Genomic DNA, 24,660 nt, shown 5'->3' with positions numbered 1-24,660 from the left:
GCAAGCCACGGTATCCGAGTGATGCGCATAGAATTTCCGACAAAGGTAACAGGAGATTGTACAAACAATGCCCCCTAATTAGTTTGTATCAGACAGTTCTTGGTCAATTAAATGCATAATTCATCTTCAGCATTAATTATTCATTTCTTAAGGGACTGCTGCTGTGCTTTATTAGGACTGCATCATGCATATTCAGATGGTTTTTTCTTAGAGGGGTCAGTAGAATACAACATCTCAACTGGGAGATCCACCCTAAAATAAAAATAATAAATAAATACATAAATAAAACAGCAGCAGCAACCAGAGTTGCATCAATGACTTGTTACTATTAATTATTGTAAATCACACAAGCCAATAACAGTTTGTAAGGCAGAACCCTAATCCAATATGCTTTGTTTTTGTCACTCTGCAGATCCCGTGCAAAGAATTGTGTATCATTAGAATTGAAAATATTATTATGATTGTTTTGTGCATAGTTTTAATATGTCAATAATCCAGATTGATTTGCATTTTAAGTGATTATTTATTTAAATTGATACAAGGCTTGAAAAGGACATTTTCAATTGATTTGCTAAAAAGCTTTCAAATTCTCGTTTTAAGCATTTTCTACACACTATAAACTTGGGATGAGCAAGTACGCCACTATTTGTATCTGTATCCATTCATGCATCTAAATCTGTATATATATCTGTATCTGTACTCAAAATGGGTGGGGCATAAACCGGACATGGGTGTAATTTTTCTCAAAAAGGGGAGTGGCGTGGACCATAAGTGTTGTTAAACTGAAATGGGCAGGGTTTAAGTACATCAGTACATCATATTAAGTCTGAAATGAACATGGATTGATGAAAAGTTGCTACTATATGTATTGTTTATTAATCATCTACTGTATATGTGTACTGTGTATGTGTGTAAGTGAACTTGATTCCTTGTCAATTTGTTTTATACAAGCAGCTGATACTGTTATGTGAAACATTTGTTGTACAGTTAAAAAAGTTTTTTTTGATAGTGACAGTTTCACCCTGGATTTTTCTTATGATAAAATGACAAGCAATAGATCCAAGCAATAGCTAACTTTCATTGTCTTATCTAAACTCATATACTTTACATAGCAGTGTTTCCCATACCATACATCTATTTATTTATGAATAAATTTGGATGGCCACAGTTAGATTAGCCGCTTTTTTTGTCATAGTTTTTGTAAATTTTAATTCTGGCTGGAATTATGCGTCATGGCATTATGCACCCCCCCCTTCTCACCGCCATACAAAACCACAAATAGATCACAGACCTGTGACAAACTTCTCATGTCTGTTATGGCATTTACAATGGGATTCTCATTATCAAGTGATATTTATTTTTCAAATCTGGTCTCGTCCATCTTAGCCAGTATTATCGGAACTCAGACAGTGTCCTTGTCAAATTCACATACAAAATACTTTGTAACATGGCACGCTACATCTGTCCAGTCGCCCGAGGCCACCATCTCAACACAGTCCTCATCATCGTAAGCATTACTGGGCTCCCCTTTTCCCCATTTGCTGAAAATGGACATGGGAGAGCGGTCCACATAAATGAAAATCCCTTCCACGTCCAGGTCATGAATGCCAACGTAGACTCTGTCCAGACCCATCCCTGTAATGTACCCCGCGAGAGCCGAGTTGGCTCCCTCATCTTTGGGCATGGCCAGGTGCCCTCCCCTCGCCTGGCAGTAGAGCTCAGCATCAGTGTATCGTTTCTCCTCCTTCACCAACAGATAGACCTTACTGTCTGTCTCCTTTATGCCAGCGACAGCTGCAGGGGAGGGCAATGCTGGAAAATGAGCACTTGGATTTCTATTAAATTCACATTGCAGGTCTTTGAGGGTGACAAGGGAAGCATGAAAGGAAGCTTGTAGGACACACACACACACATAAGAAGAAAATAAATTCTTACCATTTTTGATGAATTTCAGTTCAGAGGATAGTTGGGCCACAATGTTGTCCATTTCTCCAATCATTTTTCTTATAGGTGAGCACTCACATGGGACGCCTAACGAGCCCAGTAGTCGTCATTAAAGTCATGTGTGTTATAAGCTGAATATGATAGTTAAGTTAATATATGTCACCTGGCTCTCCATCTGGGCCTTTTGGTCCAGGATCCCCCATGTCTCCTTTTACACCTGGGAAAAAATTGTTATTCCAAGTTGACTGAAACTTCCAAATTGTAATGCCTTAGGCAGTGCTTCTCAAATATTGTTAGCTAGTCCAGTTGCATACTGGCCCATGTTCACAAAACAGTCCAGTGTGAAATGGCGTTTAAGATTAAAACGCATTTCTTTAGCTGGTAAAAAAAAAAAAAAAAAGTCAGGAACTCCCATACGAGCCAGTGCTAGCAAGTAAACAGAGGAGCAGAGCTTGGGGAAGTAGAGCTTGGGGGAGGGCAGAGAGCTTCGCTGGCTTACAGCCACGCCCATATAAGGAAGTCCACCCCTCTGTGACATCACAAAGGGGCAGTTTTACCACGCCTTTTGAGCCACAAGCGTTTTGAGGCATCCCACACTTCTTTTAGGGCTCATTTCCAAATGTGCAAACCTCATTATCTGAAACTTTGGCATCGTTTAACACGAGAATACAACATTGTAACTAGATTTATGGGTCATTATATAGGTCATCGCTATACATTTTGAATAGGGAAAAAAGTATAATGCTGCTGAAAACAATGCAGGTGTATTTAATGGCTCGAAATATAATCAAATGGGTTGAATGATTTGTGTTTTAAGCATATATTACAAAAAAAATAACACAAGTCACTTACCTTTCATTCCACTTGGGCCCACCTTTCCATAACGTCCCATAATGCCTTTCTGTCCTTGAAGTCCAGGTTGACCTGGAAGGTGTGCATGATAGAGTATTTATGACACAATATGTAGCTCATTAAGCAACTGAAATAGACATTTTGTCCAACAAAATATATACCTACCACAGAATCAATGTGTGTAAAGAGGTTGCACACTCTCCACTTCTCATTAAGGCCTTCAGTAAACACATGTCTACTGCTTTGGATGCTACAAGTCATTTCTCATCCAACCTCTCAGGCTAGTATAAACACTAGGCCAGCGCTGATTAGCTCAGAAGTGACGACACAGTATTGGCCCAAGAAATGTGATCTTTACCCTAGTTATTTTAGTGTAACCATATATTGCATTCCACAACAAAATGTACACAGTGTATTTTTAATAAAGATAGAATTATACCAGTTTCCCCTGGAGGGCCTACTCTCCCCGGTCTTCCCGGGGCTCCCTTTGGTCCTTTCTCCCCTGGTTCACCTTATAAAAATAAATAAATAAAATCAGCTTGTTCCGTTTGTGTGTCAATTTTTTGTTGAAATCATACCTTTGAGTCCTGGGACAAGAATCTGGACAGTACAGGTCTCATCTGTCAAGTGCTGTCCATCTGATGTATGCAATGTCAATACAGTCAGCACACACATGAGGAGGACCGATTGCATGTTGTGCATCTGTCCTTTCATCATTCTACTGGTACTGTTGCTGTGCAGATGAAAGGGGTTAAGAATGTATATATACTGTACATTATTCAAGAATTCATGCTGATGTTCATAAATCTACACTGTCAATACATTTGATGCAATCACTGTAGATCTGTCTTTGCAAAAACAGCAATATTTATGTATATGTATATTCACTTGCTTCAAAATGAATAATAATATCAGTGCTCTAAATACTCAAATACACATTAGCTGGCATTCCTTAACAAATATCAGGACTCAATGACATATATAGAAATAATATTACTTATCATCATTGTTAAAACTACTCATGCACAAGCATCAGGTATTGAGCATTTTAAATCCAGCATGGCTCACCTGGATTTTGAAGTAGAAGGTAGGGGCAGCTTGGCAGAAAATGGTCGGCTTGAAATGAAACTCGCGTTCCTTCACAAGCACCAAAGAATGCTGGGGCTTGGACATTCATAAACACAGATAGCGTGGGGGCCTTGAAGATAATTGGCTGGGAAAGTTGCTGAGTGATTGACAAGAAGAAAAAGAGTCGGAGTGGGGGTGTGGGGGGAGGTGACCGATAGATACACAAGTAGAAATGCACATTTTTTTTCTGACTGAAATGCGCATTTTGCAATGTTTTAAGTAACACTGGGATGTGCTGTAGTTTAATATGGTAAGTATAGATTTGTTACCCAAAACAGCAGCTGAATATATTACACATTAGATAGGACTAGACCCATTTGTACAATGTATCAATAGATCTATTGCATATTATTTCAGGATTTGTTAGCCAAAACAGGAGCTAAAGATATTTTTAGAAAATTTATAGAAAATTAAGTTATTTTAATAGTTACTTGCACTTATTTGGACAGATTGTAGTTCTCTCTCACTGAGTTTGTCCACTTGATGGAGGTATTGTCCAAGTAAAGCGGGTGGATCAAGTTAGAAATAAACCAAAACCTCTTGAAAGACCATGTATCATATGATTAGATATGCTACATATCACAAATACTCTTTGATTATAATGATAACACATGATAATATATTTCCATCAATATATTATTGACTATGGCATTTCAATTTGCATACATTTATCACACAAAATATTGTGACGTCAATTATGTTGTAATTATATTTTATGGACTTTAAAACAGCATACAAACCAAAATGTGAAGTCGATGCTGTTGTCATGCTGTTGTCCCAGTGGCAGTAATGAGATCGAGTGTAAAACTAGAGTATCACATTTCCAAATTTGATACACAAACCTAGCAGTGGCTTTCAAAGGTGGATTGGGTGTCACCTTAAAAAAAATCCTTTAAAAAGTTTTACATTACCTGCCTATAAAGTATTCATGATTCTCAAGGCACCTTAGGCAGTCTTTTCTTTGCAATTGTGTTTACATGTGTCCTAAGTCGAATATCTTTTAGACCTTTTGGCCTGTGTAAGGGACAAACATTTCAACCAAAAACATGTGTCGTGAAGAGGACATCCTGGTGTTTATAGTGTGAGATTTGTTGTCCAATGAAGTAGAAGCTCTGTCCTCGCAAAATGTATGACATACAGACCAGCTTATTTTATGAGTTTTATGTTTTTATGGGCTATGTATTCCGTTATAGTGTTTTTAAATGTAGAAATGATGAAGAAATGCATGTGTGTAAATACTTCTTGCATTGTTTAGCTAAAAAGTGGAGTGGAGTTTTTTTGGGAATATATAAAAAAACATGAAGGGCTACTGTATAAACTGCTATAAATTAAAAAGTATCCAATTTGTTTTATTTTAAATAATATCCTCAAAAATGATATTTTGTTGTCGTAAACGTAACTTCCTGTAACAAGAAATTTCGAGCTGCACTTAAACGCACCTTCAGGGCTTCAGCCATTGTGTGACGTCACCCACGCTCACCGGGGCGAGAAGATCTGTCCTGACATCCATTGAGATGTCAGGTCAGCCCTCGTCCTGGTGGACTCGGACAGAAACACCACAACTGTTTGCGGCTGTCACATATGCGAATGAGGGAACTTAAAACTTTAATTATATTATTTGAAGGATAAGCGGCGAAAGTATCCCGAACGAACTTCTTTACCATTTTGGCAGATATCTATAGCAACAGGTAGGCTACACTTGTATCTTCAATGGATGTATTTTGTTTGTTCTGTTATTGTCTATAGTTAACTTAATTAAATTAATAAAGGGAGTTTCATTACTTACAAGCCTAGGATAGACGGTGTTGTTATTTGCCATGTTTCCAAGAACTGCTAGTTCGAAACCAGATGACGTCACAACAAGGCAGGGGTGCAACTATAGATTTTGAGTGCTGATGTCGAAACAGGGTGCCGAGAAAGCTTTTGATCGCTTTGGATTATATGACTATAACTTTATTTATAATTTGTCTTTTACATTCCCATCATCACTTTTGTATCAGCATAATACATTATGGTTACAAAGTGCCATCTTTTTTGAAGAATACACACCTCTGAACTGGTGCGTAACTGCCTGTTAAATCTGATGCATTTTCCATGCGGTTTTGCCTGGCAGGGAACAGGAAAAAGAGGCAGGAAACATGAGAGTGTGTTGCACTGTTCCTGTGTCCATTCTTATGATGGTATGCTTTCAGTTCCCACTCTGTATAAAAGGGCCGGTGATAGCCCACTGATTTGCATTTCCGCAAATAAACACTGTCTTCTTTTTAAATTTGTCAGATTTAGACTTCCCCCGCAAAGGCTCTCGCCTCCATTGTCTGGATTAGGGTCAGATACTAATAGGATTTAGGCTCCAGAATCAACATTACTCATGAGGATTGGCAACAGTTTTGTGTAGAACACTGACGATGCCACAAGCACATTCAGGATGATGCACCTCCTTAAACCTCATTTTTCATTCGCAAACCTTCTGTGAAACATGAACACATATTTCTTTCCCCTTTCTGTGCATTATAACGCCAGAAAACTAGTTAATATAGCTAATTAAAGATGCATGTCATTGGGACACACCTATTTTGACTACAAAATAGTTGGTGGTTGTTTACTTTTAGTATTTTTCAAAGTACAAAAAGCATGGTCTAGTACTTTGAATCAGGAGCAATCATGTACCCTTGCCACTTTGTGCTTCAAACTTTACGGCTTCACGTTTATTCAAAAATATATTAACTAATAGTGTGTGAACATGTGTAAAAGTTACTATGGGGAGTTACTTAATTTCTAGAGGGCTCTTAATTAAAAAAAATAAATTAAAAAGTGTGTTGTTAGTTCAAAAACATTTTTAGAAGGTTGTAAACAGGTATTCTATGCTCTGATACTGAAAATATTCCATTGTTTTCACGCAAACATCACCAGAACTCTAAAGTAGGGAACAATCATTTCCACCTCGGTTATGCATTGTTAGTAGGAACCAAGCATTAAGACAATTAAATGGCTAAGCTGGGCTATTTATTTTCCCTTTGTAACAAGTTAAGCTTGACACAAACATTTGTACAAATAAAGGCCTTTCAAATACCACATATGCCTTTTTTCTTTAGATGCTTCTGTTACTGTCTGTAATTGCCCACAGTATTTTTGTGTTATTAATCTAGACTGTTAAAAATAGCGTAGTAATAATGGTAACTAATTTACTTAATTAGTTATGTTTACATTTTTTTATGCATGTGCATCATGTCAAATCACAGCTCTCTGTTATGACTGCAGATTGAAGCACAATAGCATTCAATAGCATTCAGCATTCAATAGCAATAGTGACGTAGTCACACAGAGTCTGACACACTTTTAGAACTTTATTCTGACCTGAACATATCAACGGCAGCGCAAATCCAACACCATATACTGTATGTACTGGGGTGGTATGAAAACCGGTTTAGTGGGGAAATGCTGTTATTTTGTGTGTGTTTTTTTTAGTAATTGGATGAATATTACTAATTTACCCCACAAGAATTTTATTTTATTTTTATTGGAGCAGACTCCAGTTACCTAGCTACTATCATTCAGGGTATGTTCTAAAGAAAAGGCAAAACAAATACAGGTATGTGCAGTAGACTGCAAGTTACTATCATTACGCTCCCTATTACTTGGTCGATTGAACCTGCTGAGTCAGCTAACCCAATGAACTTCAGTTTGAAGGATACTCCAGCACTTTCCAGCTCCTATCGCCTCTGACATTTGACCACAATCCAATCCCTAACCTAATTGGATACTCCAGCATCACGTCAGCTATAACCAGTGATGTGGCTGTTTTGGGATTAACTTCAGAGAGCTGTTAATGACATTGATGTAGCCTAATGCTTTCACACTGATGGTGCTGTGAGACTTTTGTAAACACCTGATTTTAACTATGTGTACTATTCTAGTGCTATTCTGAGCTCAACTCAATTCAACCTCCAGGGTAAATTCTCTTTTCTTGTACGTCGGACTTCTATGTGTGTCATGCACACATACATATTCGGGATCATCTAATATTAAAATCATTTGCACTGATGATGCTGGAATTTTATTTTACTTTTTTATCAGTATTTAACAGTATTAGTCATGATGAAGCCAGAGAGTGAAAGGGGAAGCAAAACAGAACTACATTCAAAATAATCATGTTATTTTTGCTTTCTTTGTGATCAGTTGCAAAGCCGTGCTGACCGGGGCTAAACCATGGAGGATGGGAAGCCAGTGTGGGCCCCCCACCCCACAGATGGGTTCCAGCTGGGCACCATCGTCGACATTGGAGCCGACACGCTCACCATAGAACCATTAGGCCAGAAGGGCAAGGTGGGTCATTGCACAAAAACCAGTGAGGTGTTTACAGAAGTCACTGTGAAGTCATTCAAATGTTTACTAATTAAAATAAACACCACACACTTACAGAAACAATACTCACAAGAAGTTAGGGATTTCAGGATGAACCTAAAATGTAATATTGTATACAATTTACAGTTAAACTTAATTTGATCTTCTCAAAATTTTGAATTCAACATGTTAAATACTCAATGCACAACTTGCTGCTATGTGCATATATAGTAATATTCTGTGCATATCCCTAAGCTTTTGTCAACATCAACAAAACAGTGTGTAATGTCTGAAACATGAGAGAGCCGATGTTGAGAGGCATGAATAAATAAAGGCAGAGGCAGCAGGTGTATTGGTAGTGTTGCCTACAGAAGAGCTGCTCATTAGGACATAAAGGCCACCTGTTACACCTTGGTGTGTCTCTGATGTTTACAGCAAACATATACAGTTGCAGCATTTGTTTTTTTTATTCTAAAAGCTGAGTTATGCTACAGCGAAGTCTCTATGAAAGCCCTTTGAGGGCAAACTGATCCATTTACAGCACTTCAATCAGTGACAAACCCCTGATGTGCAATTATGCACCAAAACACTAGGGGTAGTGTTCTTCTGACAGTGAACAATCACAACTCCCTTTTCTCTTTGATTGGCGAGCTTCTGTTGTAGTAATAACCAATGGCGACCAGTGACATTCACATAAAACTACCTGTTGCTGTTGTAACACTGGTGTTCATGAACACACCACTCTGTGAATGTTATTGTGAAAGTGTTGTCATTGCGAGTGCAGCGAGTGAGACGTGTATAGCTGCCTACTGCGTTGAAACTGAGCCCTACTGTTGGCATTAAGGTGGACAGTTAAACTTAAAAAGAGGCTTTGTGTGACTCTATCCAGATGCTACAGTGTTACATTGGTGTTCATATTTGCGAACATTTTTTTTTTTTTTGTCAAGTTACACTGGAAGGTTTGGAGAGGGCAAAGCCAGCCGGCATCACATGGGGCAGGAGTATAATTCAGTTTTAAGTGTTCCCATCTATATGGCTGTAATCTTTCATCACTGAGGGACTGCACAGTGACCTAGTGGTGAGGATGTTGGCCACACAGTCAGGAGATCTGGAAGATTTGGGTTTGAATTGCCATTGGGCATCTCTGTGTGGAGTTTGCATGTTCTCCCCTGTGTGAGGGTTTTCTCTGAGTACCCCAGTTTCCTCCCACATTCCAAAAACATGCATGTTTCATTAATTGGTGACTGTAAATTGTCCATAGATATGAATGTGAGTGTGAATGAGTGTGCCCTGCAATTTATTGGAGTTCAGACCAGGGTGTACCTCTCACCTCTCACCCCTGTGACCTTTGTGAGGATAAGTGTAATAGAAAACGGATGGATGGGTTCCCACTGAATGCTTCTTAATTACTGAGCATATTTTTTTTATATTTTTTCTCTAATGAGCATGACAGTGAAATGCATTCCAATGGCCATGAACTTCAGCATCAGTTTATCCTAACTCTGTGTCATTCAATGAGGGGAATGAAAGGCCCATTGAGTGTTTTTTTGGTTTTGTTTTTTATTGCAGTGCTGAGCTCATTAGCAGCTCCGCTCAGTACACAACCCTCAGCCTGGCTGCCGCTTCTTTGTCAATTTTATTGCTTCGACATCTGTCATGCAGTTGTTATTGTGTCCGATTTGAGGCAAGATAGTGCCAAGAGCACACAAAGCAGATTCTGTTTATGCTTCTAGTTTGTTTGTGAAACTAAAGCATGGATGATGTCATATACTCAACGGGGATGCGTATTAAAAAGGAAAATGTTTTATACAGCAATCATGCTCTCCTGAGCAGGGCTCTTGCCCCGCCTCCATCTGTGCATAAAGAAGGGGAGAGGAGCCCCCATAAAAGTGTTGCCACCTTGGCCACCAATGTCCATTGGTTGGAGTTATTTTGCTAAACCTCCTGGAATGATGGCAAACTCCGAATTAATTTGCTTCACTTCACTTTTTCACAGTAGCAGCGAGATTGCCGCAATGTTGTTTTAAATCGCTGGAGGCGTGGCGGACATTAAACTGTACTGTATGTATTATGCAATGTTCTCTGACTGGTTTATTGCTGCCAGCGTATGTATCATGTCACTGTGTCACTGGTGCCTCTGGCTCGAAGTCAGCTGTGATAGGCTCCAGCATACTCCTGCGACCAGAAAATGGATGGATGGATATATTATATTCAAAAAGAGAATTTACTATTTTTGCTGTTACTGTTCGATGAAACAAACAAGTTTGCATGCATATTTGACTTGGACTCTGAACTCTTGGACTCACTTGTAGAATATACGTAGTATATCGGGATATATATCATATATTATAAATGTAATATTGTAATATTAAAATGACATATTGTAAATATGTTGGGATATGAGTTTTGGTCCATATCGCCCAGACGCATCATCAGTACATGCACTCTTTAGTTTGGAGTCTGGCTTTCTTTTATAATGCAGCAATTTGATTGGTTCCCACAGGACCGCCATCATCTCGCTCAGTCAGACAGTCAAGTCAGGGGTGTTCAGATCCTCTTGCGCTTCGCACCAAATTATTCATCATCTTGCCATGTCTGCCCTTGTTTTTCTCACAGCTGGCTTGTTCCATTCAGTTTATTTCCATTCACATGTACAATAGAGTGAGAATATCAGTCAGTAATTCTGCCCAGGAATGACAAACACCCACCATTACTGTGATATTAAAGCATGATGAATGATTCATGTTTTTGCATGCTTAACTTAGCTTTTTATGATGTTTAATTTATCTCTGTTTTCCACAACCCTAATGAACATTTTGTCTCATTGTTGCTCATCTAAGAACTCCAGCTGGACTATTCGTATCCTCGATTAACTATGGGAAATATACAATCACTCATGAATATATAGTTATTTTTGTATTCATTTTAAATACTAAGTGTGTTTCCACATCATTATCATTACACTGAATTAAATAAAAAGGCAATTCTGTCAGTCCATTCTGTAATACTGGTTGACTTCTAAGATGTTCAGATTTTGTGTTCAACATTTTTTTGCAATAGATAATACAGTAAAGTGACTGAATTCATTTTATTATTATTATTATATCATTAAAACACTGTTAACTGTGCCGGATTAAAGTAAAATTTTCACTGCCATACAAGTACAAAAAGAAGTTAAACACTGTATAATACAACATAAATAAAGTTAAACTTTGTTTTACAGAGCAATACTGCCAATCTGTGGCATTTTATACTGTAGGTGTTGGACTGTAACTTTCAATGTATTTAAAGAATAATGTTGAAATTTTTTATAAGCTCTTTTTTAGACAAAATCCATAGTCGTCTTCCTTTGACAGGAAACTAGTTCAGACTGAATTATCCAATCAGTGAATCGTTATACCCATTTCTAACACAGACCTTTCTTGCGCCGATGAGCCAAGTGTTCCCAGCAGAAGACGACGTCACCAAACATGTCGAGGATAACTGTAAGTTCGCTTGTCATTCATCTCTCGCTGCTTCTTAATTTTAATAGTAATCTTATTTGTTTTGTCTTTTCAGGCTCCCTTATGTATTTGAATGAAGCCACTCTCCTCAATAACGTCAAAGTGCGATACAATAAGGAACACATATATGTAAGTTTACATTGTCTCCAGTCCTACCATAGTATGTTTGAGATGTGTAGATGTTGTGTTAGCGCCCAGCTGCTGCCAACCATTAGCATTACAGAAGAATGGTGCAGGATAGAGGGGCGTGTGGATTATTTTTGTTCCCCAGGGTAGGGAGAAGGACCAGGTGGTGAAAAGGGGAAGACAGTTAGCTAATGTTCACAGCGTGACTGTCAAACACTATCCCTATTCTCACTTGGGAAATGAGCGACAGGTGGTAAATTGGACCAGCTTTCTTGGGCTTTTTATTAATATTTTCTGTTTCACTGTAAAGTGTCAATATTTTACATTTCTATCACTCTGATCTTACAATCTCTGATCTTCTTTTTTGCAGACTTATGTGGCCAATATATTGATAGCTGTCAATCCTTACTACGACATCCCCAAACTATATGGGCCCGAAGCCATCAAGTCTTACCAGGGGAAATCACTGGGGACTCTGCCCCCACACGTCTATGCAGTAGGTGAGAGAATGAAACACAAAAATGTAAAAACAACATTTAGAAATTGTTATTAAGAATAGTAGTAATATTGGCATTGCTGTATTAATTTGTGGTATTTGTGGTAGTACTAATTATAACAGGGCATTTATTTCCCAAATATGAAAACTCATTTAAATAACAACTTAATTTACTTTAATAATGATTTGGAGTGCATGCAAAAGCAGAAAAGAAAATGAATTATTTACAAGTATACTTTTGTCCCTCACTACATCACAGTTCGAACATCACTGTATTGCTTTGTTTCAGAAATTTATTGTATTAATCACAGTTTTGTTATTGACTATAGCCCATTAGTTAGGTTAACTTGTTAGCTCAGTAGCTTTCTATATGCAATGAGCGGCGGGCATCTCTTATGTCTCTGCCATGATCTCGTAGCCTGCGCATTAATGATACAATGTGGTGTAAACAAAGATTAATGAAGTCTAGAGGTGGAGACATGAAATAATTACAGTTACAGTGTTGTAATTGTGGTAAGAAGCAAACTGCTCAGCCAACATTAACTCATTCCCTCAACCCTACAAAACTCACTCAAAATTCCACATTCATTCATAATGAATATGTGTATGAAAATGTTTTTTCACTGTTGTTGTTGTTGTTGTTGTTTGGGTTAGCTGACAAGGCCTACAGGGACATGAAGGTTCTAAAAATGAGTCAGTCCATCATAGTTTCTGGTGAATCCGGTGCTGGAAAAACTGAAAACACCAAGTTTGTTCTCAGGTATGAACCTTAAAAACACCTTCATTCAGACTACATCTTTATGAACTTTAATGTCCTGTTCATCTTCTTTGTGTTATCTTTCATTTTACATCATCATTGTTTTTGTCATGTTAATTGTGTCCCGATCCTGTAGATATCTGACCACAACTTACGGGAGTGGTCAGGATATTGATGAGAGAATTGTTGAAGGTAGTAAAAATGCATCAACAAAGTTCACACAGCAAAAAGGCACATAGTGATCCTAACTGCATGTTCTTCTGCCATCAGCAAATCCCCTTCTGGAGGCGTTCGGAAATGCTAAGACAGTCCGGAATAATAACAGTAGTCGCTTTGGGAAGTTTGTGGAAATCCACTTCAATGATAAGGTCATAAATGATTAGATGGTCCTACTCAGTCTCCTATTTTGTGAAACATTTCATTAAATGGCTTATTGTACTCTTGTGTTGCCAGAATGCAGTTGTGGGTGGATTTGTCTCTCATTATTTGCTGGAAAAGTCGAGGATTTGCATGCAAAGCAACGATGAGAGGAACTACCACATCTTCTACAGGCTGTGTGCCGGAGCGTCTGAGGACATCAAGAAGAAACTGCACCTTGACTCTCCTGATAGTTTTAAAGTTAGTGCATTTTTGCATGTTAGTGCAACACAAGACATTTGTTGTTGTTGTTATTTTTCCTTCAATGTTGCTTTATACTCACATTAAATAATTGGTAGTAATAGTGCCACACAAGGCTGCACGGTGGTTTGCGTGCAGGCCACAAAGCTAGGAGACCCAAGTTCGTTTCCATTTGATTACTCCGGCTTACTCCGGCTTACTCCCAAATTTCAAAAACATGTTAGGTTAATTGGAGATTCCAAATTGTCCATAGGTATGAATGTGAGTGTGAATGGTTGTTTGTCTATATGTGCCCTGTGATTGGCTGGCGACCAGTCCAGTGTGTACCCCGCCTCTTGCCCAAAGACAGCTGGGATAGGCTCCAGCACGCCCGTGACCCTTGTGAGGATAAGCAGTATAGAAAATGAATGAATGAATGAATGAAAGGGCCACACAAAACAAATACAAGGAAAATAATCTCATAAAGGGGAATCATATGATTTTATTCTTGCACAATTAAAACTTGTAATGTCACAATTAGTAAGACTACAAATATTCCAACTTTTTTGCTTATGAGTTGCTACTTTAATGCAAGTTTACAGACCTAACATGGCTTAACTACATTTTGTTCTCAAATTACAACTTCTATCCACCAATTCTCTATGCTGCTTGTCCTCACTGGGGTTGTGGGGTGTGCTGGAGCCTATCCCAGCTGACTCAGGGCAAGAAACAGGGTCATCCTGGACTGGTCTCCAGACAATTGCAGAATATTAAAACTGGATTTTTATGAAATTATTGGATTTGTCATGTAAAATTGTTACATTGTTGTCCTAATTACTCCTTTTTATTTGACTTCATCATACTAGTGTTATTTTTGTTGTTGAGGGTTTACAATGTTCTGTACAGTATTACTAAAATGGAGTGCAGGTCAGTCACAATTTCATGAAAGACCACTAGATGTCAGAGTAACACACACATTTTGTGATCTCTTCATACTAATAGATAGATAGATAGATAGACTCCCTTTATTGTCATTGCACAAAAACACAGTAGTGAAATTGCCAACGAAATGTCGTTGCCTGGCTCCCATATAATAACAGACACAAAAGAAGATAAGTAATAATAAATAATAATAATAATAATAATAATAATAATGTGGAGAATAAATAGATAGAATAGACACCAAATATGAACAACATAATGTAAAGTGCAGCGTGAATGAACTCAGTATAGCTAAAAGTATACAGTAAATGGTTAGTAATCAATACTCCATTCTGTTGATATATAGATATAGACCTACCACAAGAATAAACACAAATTAACAATTCATACACGCTCTGTTTACAATGGGCAATCATTTCAACAGAGTGAGACTGACTGAATGAGAAGGGTGCCGCATTGCACACTTATCCAGGCTTAAGAAAAATTGGTTCCCACCAACCATGTTTCATTTAGACAAGATTTCAATAATTTACTGTTCATGGTGTTCATGCTAATGATATAAATTACCATTACTTGAGAATCAAAAGGGAGCATACATCATAGCATAAAGAGCTGGTCTTGAAGGTGTCAATATTTCAGTATCGATTAGCAAATCACGTTAGATGCCTCAGCTAGAATGGGCTGATGTGATCCCCGGCGTAATGTCGTAATGTGTGCCCAAAACAAATTTTGACGCTTTCTTCACTTGAGCAGAGCTGAGTGGTAGGAAATAGTCAATAAAGTAAATACTGCAAAAAGAGCAAAACTATCATTGGCTCTCATTCGAACCCTGTGGACTTTTGTCCCTAAAACACTCCTGTGTCCAGAACTTGTTCCGTCCATTTTTAAACAATGTAATAATATGAACAACATTACAAAAAAACGCTGTGAAAAAAAAATTAAAATAAACATAGAAGAGAACTTAAATATATCATCACACTAATAACAATCTGATACTGATGCTAATTTGTTATTGTGGTGCAAAAAATAATGCAAAAGGGGGCAAATAAAATGGGACTTCGGGGAATTAGAGCCAGACAGCTCTTTCACCCATCCCTATTTCATAGAGCTTTAAATCGTAGTCTTCCCAATTTGGATTAACAGATTTTTTGGAAATTAAATGTATTTTTATGCAGTAATCAGATCAGTGGGTGCATACTTAACAGATAATAAATAAACACATTCATCAGTCAGACACCACTCGTAATAAAAATAAACAACAACTTTAAGTATTTACAATGGTGTCATTAAATCAAGTCCCTTAGGTGGCAGCAACATCAACAAAGACAATTACTTGACGTTATTGCCCTGCGGTCAGCAGTGAGTCTTTCACATGGTGACAAGCAATTCAGAAATCTCCCTCAGGTTTCCTGGCAAGAGTGAAATGCTCATTGATTTTTTAACTAAGTATGAAATTGATTTCTTGTTTATTTTATTTTTTTTATGTGTGTTGCAGTATTTGAATCGAGGATGCACCAGATACTTTGCCAGCACAGACTCTGATAAGCAAATCATGCAGAACCGCAAGAGTCCTGAGGTAAAGGCAGTTTCTCTTTCATTTTCCTTAAGTGTTATCCAAACAACAGTGCTATTTGCTGAATGCAAGGAAAATGTACATTGACGTACGATAAGTGACGATTTGATAAGTGACGTAACAGGTCATAACAGCAGCAGTGCTTTGATTTGTGCAACAAAGCCTGCAAGATGTGTGTAATTAATATCATGGAAAAATGAAAAACATTGGTATGATGTGTTGCTCTCTACGGGACTAATTAGGAGTACAGTCCAAAGAGGGTATTAAATGCTTAAGAGGGTTTAGGAATTATTGGGTCAGAAGTGTGCTCATCAAATTAATTAATTAATGTGTCTAGTCATGATAATGTTAACTACTCAGGTTTATCGCTCTATCAGGGATGGGCATAATAATCCATTAATTCATCATTAAGAATTCTACCAAGGCATTCAGGCAAAGTGGTGTGCACAGATTCAGCTCCTAACTAAAGCAGAGAGCAACAGGATTCCAGCTAGCCACCAATCCGAAAGACATCAGCAGCATTACAGGAGAAACAGGAGTTCAGAACAATCATAAAGTGTGATTGTCCCAGCAATTGATTAATGAAGCATTCATTTTCACATCAAGGAAGCGCCCATTTTGGTTTGATATTATGTGCTTTTTCTTTTTCTTTCAAAGTATAACCCATTCCTTACATTGTAAATTTACTGATTACCCTTGTAACATGTATTGAAATGTAAACCTGCTAACTGTACATTTATCTGCTCCACCTCATATTGATGTTACAATAGGACAATAAGGTGAACTATATCTTTTTTTAATCTACGATGAGTGATGATTACTTTTTCTGTTTTTCCCTGCTACAGTTTGTGTTGCAAGTTGCATGCTCTCTCGGTACTGGGTGGTGTTTGTTCAACTAATGGTAGTTATATTGTGTTAGTTTTCAATTGAGAATATTTTAAGTAAGGTAGGTTTGTCCATAGATAGCAAGGAGTGGAAGGGTGTGGCATGCCTCTTTGTATATTCTTGCATTACGTACAGTATGTCTTTTTCGTTTCCAAGGCATGAACTTTAAACTATAAGTCTTTTGAAGGGTGATATTTACTGCTGGTGGAGGCTCTTTGTTTTATTTAGTATGCTGTGCAATAAAGGAAGCATTTTTTTTTCAACCTCCACTTGTGACATCTCCAGCATATAAAGGTGGGCGCTCTGAAGGACCCTCTTCTTGATGACCAGGGCGACTTTAACAGGATGTGTGTAGCCATGAAGAGGATTGGCCTGGATGACACGGAGAAGCTAGACCTCTTCAGGGTCGTCGCTGGAGTTCTGCACCTGGGCAATATTGATTTTGAGGAAACGGGTAGCAGCTCAGGTTGGACATATTCTGTTTGTAATTGGAAAATTAATGTATTATTTAATTGTATTTGATTTTTTTTTACATTTGATTTATTGATACATTGAATATATTTAATTTGTTTGTTATTAGATTTAGACATATTGTGAGGAATGGACAAAGTAGGAAAATCTTTTGTGGATTATATATGCAGTATTATTAAAAAATAATGGTGTTCGTAGGTGGCTGCGTTCTGAAGAATCAGTCCAGGCAAACTCTGGAATACTGCGCGGACCTGCTGGGCCTGGATCAGGATGACTTGAGAATCAGTCTCACAACGAGGGTTATGCTTACGACAGCAGGGGGCGCCAAGGGAACGGTTATAAAGTAAGAACCCCTACTAGTATGCCACTTAATTGTGAGTATAATCACGTCACCTGTGCAAAAGAGAGCTAGTCCATAACCGACCTGAGAAAAGGTAAATAATTGATTTGAAGTTAATGCAAAAAGGAAATACATATAGGTAAAGTGAGAGCTTTTTGCCAATGTCTATGTAGCCGGGGTTAATAAACAAATGGTTTCCTACAACCCCACTAAAATACATCATGAATGACGTGATTGTACTACAGCAAACATGCATCACAAAGCCCATTACAAAGAAATTGTGTGCCTGCTTTACAATCTATGAAATAGCTTTCAGCATTTTACTGTCAATTGGTGACCCAACATCAATTGACCCATTTCGAGAAACCTTCCTGCCTTAAAGAGAACCCTCAGGTTTTCCTTGTATAATAGAACGCACAATGAGGCCTATGCATATAATATTGAGGATGCCATGTTGCATTATAATGCCATCAAGTAGTTGCAGTGGGAGCTTAGGCTTACCAGCGGCTAACTGAGTCCACTACCAGTATGACCGTAATGCCACACTGTACTGCTTCTGCAATCCGTCTATGTCTGTCAAATAAATGAATAAATGCATCGGTCTTACATGGACAGCATTGTAAATTTACCAGAAGCTCATCTGCTTCCTCTGCCATCAGGGTCGCATCCAAGGCTGTTACTCCAGGAGTGGCTGGTTTACATCCAAGCGCAATAACATTTAGAGTTTTTTTTTCCCACACACTTCTACAGGGTCCCAGCATTTGGCCTTTGGAGTCTTTTATAACCTACCACACCCTGTTAGCCCTTTTAGCAGAATGGTGATGAGAACACAGCCAACAGATACTTTAGAAGTTGTTTACATCCACAAGCAATTTCCCAATGCGCCCTCCTCTTCTTATGAGTGGGAAAGCTGTGAAATTACAGAAAATGAAAGAAAATTGCCACCAAACACAGCGTGGCATTATGCTGATACTCAATGATAGCAGACACAACAATCAAATGATTTCTGTGTGCAATTATTAATGTCATTGTAGTCCAACATAGCAGCCCCAAGGGCCATGATATAAAACAAAAGTGAAAATGTATAGAGTAAAACCTTGGTTTTCATCAATAATCCGTTCCTAAAAGTTAGGCTAAACCGAAACGTACGAAAGCCACATCGATCCCCCCCCCCCCAAAAAAAATTACATGCAGTTGTCCCTCACTACATCATGGTTAGAGCATTGCAATATGAGAGGAAACTGGAGTACCCGAAGAAAGCTCATGCATGCAAACTCCACACAGAGATGGCTGAGGGTGGAATTGAACTCGGGTCTCCCAGCTGTGAGACCTGCGCACTAACCACCATGGTAACTTTAAATTGATTTAATTTGCATTCAACATAATTGAAGTTAAGCAGGGGTGGTCTAGGGGTTAGCGCGCAGACCTCACAGCTAGGAGACCAGGGTTCAATCCCACCCTCGGGCATCTCTGTGTGGAGTTTGCATGTTCTCCCCGTGCATGCGTGGGTTTTCTCCGGGTACTCCGGTTTCCTCCCACATTCCAAAAACATGCTAGGTTAATTGGCGACTCCAAATTGTGAATGGTTGTTTGTCTATATGTGCCCTGTGATTGGCTGGCCACCAGTCCAGGGTGTACCCCGCCTTACGCCCGAAGACAGCTGGGATAGGCTCCAGCACCCCCCGTGACCCTCGTGAGGAAAAAGTGGTAGTGAATGAATGAATGAATGAAGTTAAGCAAGCAGATAGTCCTGATAGTCAAACTTATCTCAAAACGGAGAGTTCCCTAAGAGTGAGCTAGTGTTACATTGTATTAATAATGTCCTCTGTCAGTTTGTGTGTTAAATGCCAGTTCAAACGTGAATATAAAAGGCAGATCTTGCATACTGCTGTATATGTCCTTCATACTGCACATTATCCCCAGCTCACTTATTCAGTGCAGAATACAGTCTATAGTGGCACTGCTCTCATATACGTGGTGTAGTTGCGGTATTTGAGCAATCGGACCAGACTTGATAGTTAATATTGCAAGAGGGCCAGATGCTGGCCTGGCCTGGAAGTGTTTCCCCCACATGAATAATGCAGGAGGTATCTGAGGAGGCAGATACACAGTTCAAAAAAGAAGCCCCCCCCCCCCCCCCCCCCCAACTGTCTGGAGGAGGGAGGCGAGGCTTGTTAACATCACTTGTGTTTTATAAGACCTGCAGCATTTAAATTGCCCCAACATCCTGGGGAATGTGACTGATTGGTAAACGTTGCTTTTTTATGCTATTTATGACTAAGCGGTCAGAATTTGAAATAAGAGAAACACGGAGAAATATAGATCAATGATAGCTAAAAGGCTGATCTATTAATATTAAACTCTTCTTCTCCCATCTGGGACAAGCAAGTTGAACTGTGGGTCACTGTGGGCTTGCACTTTGTCCTTACAGTCCACCCTGTTAAATAATGAATTTAAAAAACGTGTTGAAAATGCCATTCGAGTCAAGTAGAGTTCACATTTCATTAGAGTTCACAGTTCACTTTCCATTCATCTTTGGCTTGACTTGAAGGTTGACCACGTTGCTCAAAACAAAGATCTGGAAAGAAGCAAAACTGCACTCTTGTGGTTGAGTACTCCTAATTTAAATAATAAATACGTATGTGCCCCTTGATACCGTTTACTTGGCATTTTTGCCAGGGAGACAGACTACACAGTCAAGAAAGAAGAACTTATTGGGACTTAATTGGGCAATCTTCATAACATATTACGTGACATAACTCCATCCGTCCATCCATTTTCCATGCCGCTTGTCCTCACTAGGGTTGCAAGGGGATGACTTCTTGGGCAAGAAGCAGGCTACACCCTGTTTGTGCAGGAGGAAACCGGAATACCCAGCATGCAAACATACATACAGAGGGAACATGTAAACTCAAAGAGATGTGGGCACCTTGAGGTCCATGTGATCTATGACAAATATTTATCTGCTCAGGTTGAATTTGTAGGTTATTTTTCTGTTGTGTTTTATCTACCATCTTAGATTTCACAAAAAGCTTGTAAAATGTACTTATAAAGGGCACCATTGTCACGCATAATGAGGAAGACAGCAGAGCAGCAACACATTACTTCCAGTTATTTCCAGTTTTTTGCTGTCATTTTAACACGGGCCCTTACATTGGGACCATGTAACATTGACATTTGAGCTCAAGTGAACAGAGCCACAGTAAAGTTGACTTTAAGACCCATCTCTCAAGCAGTCTCACACGGGATACACAAGATCGGATGATTGGGTTCAAAATCCACAAACTGTACTAGCATAGCAGATGAAAACAGGGAAGGAAGAAGCCGACCAGATTGATGATAATAAATGTGTTATGGAAGTGGCAGTGTACGAGCCATTATTGGAAATGCACATTAAATGCTTTACACACACGTTAAACTCTGCAATCCATCCTACCTTGGTGTTCCCAGCGTCGGCATCAGTGAGTGATGTTTTTTTTTTTTTTTCCATCTGAGTTGGACAGCTGCATCTGTGTTAATGTCCCAACAGCAGCTGTTCTACAGAAACAGTCTACATTTAATCAAAGATATTTAATAATTATCTGATCAAAACACGTAGGTGTTCGGACTTGTCTGCACCCTTAATCACTGTTACCATTAATCATCATCGACATTAATAAGAGCAACAACGGGTCTGCTTGGGCAGGTGTCCGACTACAGTGCAACTTCAGGGCCACAGCAGGCGGCTCTCTCTGTTCTATATTCTGGTTCTCCTGATCTCCGGAGTGGCACCGGGGTTGCCCGGAGTATGATGAAGTGCTGGGGCGACTATAACTCCACCTCATAACACACCTCATAAATAGAGGATATCTGTGTTGATCAGTTTTGGGACCCTGTTAAATAAAAGGTTTGTGCAGCCAATTTTGTTCTTGTACTTTTGCTAAAATTAATGTTAAAATCTTGTCTCATTCTCACGGACCCATCTTGTGTCTTGCCTCATCTTGTGAGTTGGGTGTCTCGTGACACCCTTACTTCTTCCCTGAACTATTTCTCACAAAACTTTATATATTTTTCTCATAATATTACAATTTTATTCTCACAAAACTCTGACTTATAACAGAAAATTGAAAATGAATGAATAATATTAACAACATTTTTGCTTTACAAGATTTTTCTTTTTTGTGTGTTATTGTTATTGTTAGAAGGTGCTGTGTTTTGGACACCTCTTTATTCAATGATCCAAATGTCACCCTTACTCGAAGTTTTCCTGTGCAAATTTGTTTAATAGCTAAACAAAATACTCCAAAGGAGAATGTGCCTGACACTCTTACTTTGTGTGCCCCTTCTAGGGTGCCTTTAAAGGTGGAACAAGCTAACAATGCCCGCGATGCTCTTGCCAAGGCCGTTTACAGCCGCCTCTTTGATCATGTGGTCAAACGGGTGAACCAGTGCTTCCCTTTCAAGAGTTCCACAAGCTTCATCGGCGTGTTGGACATTGCTGGCTTTGGTAATGAAGTGATTTTAGAAAAAGCAAGTTCCAAGGATGACTTTTAATAGCCTTTTTGCAGTTCATCTTTTTGAAGGGAACAGTGTGTACTATGTTTTTTTTCATACAGCAATTTGGGATCTGGTAAAATGCCAGAAAATCATACTTTTGCCACATTATTTTTTTTTGTTGTTCTCTTTTCTCAGAGTACTTTGAGCACAACAGCTTTGAGCAGTTCTGTATCAATTACTGCAACGAGAAACTGCAGCAGTTCTTCAACGAGCGCATCCTCAAAGAGGTACAAAACAGCATTATTTATTTGGGTTTTATTCATCCTGAGATACCTGCTTTGTCAAGTCATGAACTGACAACTTAGTTACCTTTTAGTGAGACAGGACATTGTGGATATCTCTAATACTACTCTACTGTCTCTGCATTTTCTACATTCTTCAATTTGAATGCAAATTTCTCAGGGGGTGTTATGATGCTTGTTTTTTTTCCTGTGATGTCTGTATGTTATTTTCTTCCAAAAATGACTAAGATTTGCATTGAATATGCTGGACCTATGTTTATATTTGTGTAGGAACAGGAGCTCTATCAAAAGGAAGGACTGGGAGTGAACGAAGTGCATTATGTTGACAATCAGGACTGTATAGGTACGATCTTCAATGTCTGTTTCACTCCTACACAGAAGACTGTGCAAATGCAATGCAATACTTAAATGATAGACCCCTCAGATGTTGGTTAGAATGAGCCCACGCATGACTGTAGGATTGGCATTGAACCCTTTTAAATCAACTTCATTACATTTTTATCTGTTTAACCTGTTGCAATCTTGCTGAAACTTATTAAAGTTATTAAGATTTCTTACCATGAAAAGAAAAAAGGGGAAAATTGTGACAACAAACGTTATAAAAACATAAATAAAAATAAAAACATATAAAATAAAATAAAAACATTTTAAATTGAAATAGAAATGTTTAAATTCTATATTTTATTTATTTAAATAAAATGTGACATTTTTATCTAAAAATGTGAATATATACAAGAGAATAAGCACAGGGAAAAAAAAAATGATTATCATGTAATTTACTCCAAACTAAGGTTTGGGATTGAAAATGGGCGACCGGTCAGTTTTTATTAGGTCAGTGACAGTCAGAGTAAAATGATGTACTGTAAGTAAATTTATTGATCATCCAAAAGAAAATGGCTTTTTGATTTATCCCTGTGCAGTAATTGTGTAGTATCATTTGTTTGTGTACAGCATATCTTGACGGTAGAGCAATACATGATATATTTTAGCAGGTTTTGGTCCTGGGGAGGAACGAGATTCATATTCTGGGTCAAATGATATAAAACTCAACTATTGAGTAGATTTTACTCAGTTTTTTTATTCAATCAAACTGAACACATTTTAAATATACTTAAATATATTAAGCCTATCCCAGCTGACTAACCTAACCTAACATGCATGTTTGAAATATAGTAAGAAACAGGAGTACTTGGAGAAAAGCTATGCACACACAGGGAGAACATGCGAACTACACTCAGCCCAAGTGGAGATCCGAATGCGGATCTCTGGACTGTGTTGCCAACATTCTAATCACTCCATGTGGCTAAGTTGATTCTAATGAAACAATGAAAGCATGTTCTGTCCAAAATGGCTACTTTTTAATTAGAATATGCCGTAGGTTCATTTTAATAAAATATTTTATTTTATCAGACATCATATAGAACCACAAAATGTTTGTAGACAACCAACTTCAATATGGTAGTAATATTTCATAGCAACTCTGTTAACTTTAACAGATACATTAATCTATTGTTCTCTCTCAAGCATTCATTCACAATTCACAAAAACATGAGCAACATGCACCTGAGTAACTGACCTGTTAAAGTTGAAACCAGATGGTATACGCAGTTTGGCTAAAATTCTTATTTTTTTAGCTACATTTAATTAAATAAAATACAATAGCCATATCTTTGACAATATAGGTTGAACTTACATATATTTTATTAACTATTTCTATGAAAATGTGATTAATTAACGAGGGGTCAAGATCAATTTTGTCAGTGTATATTGTGCCAACTATCAATATAAGGCAATGTGTGGTCGGGTTTGTTTTTGTTTGCCAGGACTGCTGAGCAGAGACCACACACTCTTGTCACTGCTCTAATGTAGTTATTTCTTCATGCAATAAATCAATGTCATGCATATAGACTGTATGGCTAAGTGTATT

The 24,660-nt window shown here is 38.2% G+C and overlaps 2 protein-coding genes across 4 annotated transcripts in view; one reads left to right on the top strand and one right to left on the bottom strand.

Annotated features, from left to right (window-relative positions):
• Positions 1–1,081: 1,081 nt before the first annotated feature.
• On the bottom strand, positions 1,082–6,037 carry colec11 (collectin sub-family member 11). 2 transcript variants are annotated; one of them, XM_058090719.1, is made up of 8 exons: positions 5,974–6,037; positions 3,865–4,021; positions 3,375–3,529; positions 3,236–3,307; positions 2,797–2,868; positions 2,108–2,161; positions 1,936–2,031; positions 1,082–1,794 (listed from the first exon to the last, which is right to left on the bottom strand). In XM_058090719.1, exons 3-8 carry the CDS (start codon positions 3,511–3,513, stop codon positions 1,403–1,405), a joined length of 825 nt encoding a protein of 274 aa, XP_057946702.1. In that variant the 5' UTR covers positions 3,514–3,529; positions 3,865–4,021; positions 5,974–6,037; the 3' UTR covers positions 1,082–1,402. The 2 variants fall into 2 exon arrangements, with proteins under 2 accessions (XP_057946702.1, XP_057946704.1); XM_058090721.1 differs by lacking the exon at positions 5,974–6,037 and adding an exon at positions 5,711–5,757.
• myo6b (myosin VIb) overlaps positions 5,410–24,660 on the top strand; it is a 46,403-nt gene continuing 27,152 nt past the window's right edge. For both annotated transcript variants that reach the window (XM_058090718.1, XM_058090717.1), the window contains exons 1-15: positions 5,410–5,612; positions 8,101–8,247; positions 11,681–11,750; positions 11,824–11,897; positions 12,265–12,394; positions 13,045–13,150; positions 13,284–13,339; positions 13,418–13,515; positions 13,601–13,765; positions 16,182–16,262; positions 17,430–17,610; positions 17,814–17,958; positions 22,284–22,441; positions 22,627–22,718; positions 23,004–23,076. In XM_058090718.1, the coding sequence (XP_057946701.1) occupies positions 8,131–8,247; positions 11,681–11,750; positions 11,824–11,897; positions 12,265–12,394; positions 13,045–13,150; positions 13,284–13,339; positions 13,418–13,515; positions 13,601–13,765; positions 16,182–16,262; positions 17,430–17,610; positions 17,814–17,958; positions 22,284–22,441; positions 22,627–22,718; positions 23,004–23,076 (1,546 nt within the window). In that variant the 5' untranslated portion in view covers positions 5,410–5,612; positions 8,101–8,130. The remainder of the gene's footprint in view (positions 5,613–8,100; positions 8,248–11,680; positions 11,751–11,823; positions 11,898–12,264; positions 12,395–13,044; positions 13,151–13,283; positions 13,340–13,417; positions 13,516–13,600; positions 13,766–16,181; positions 16,263–17,429; positions 17,611–17,813; positions 17,959–22,283; positions 22,442–22,626; positions 22,719–23,003; positions 23,077–24,660) is intronic.

Source organism: Doryrhamphus excisus, chromosome 13, assembly GCF_030265055.1.
Source record: "Doryrhamphus excisus isolate RoL2022-K1 chromosome 13, RoL_Dexc_1.0, whole genome shotgun sequence".
NCBI classification, from domain to species: Eukaryota; Metazoa; Chordata; class Actinopteri; order Syngnathiformes; family Syngnathidae; genus Doryrhamphus; species Doryrhamphus excisus.
This window is presented reverse-complemented; position numbering and strand designations above follow the sequence as displayed.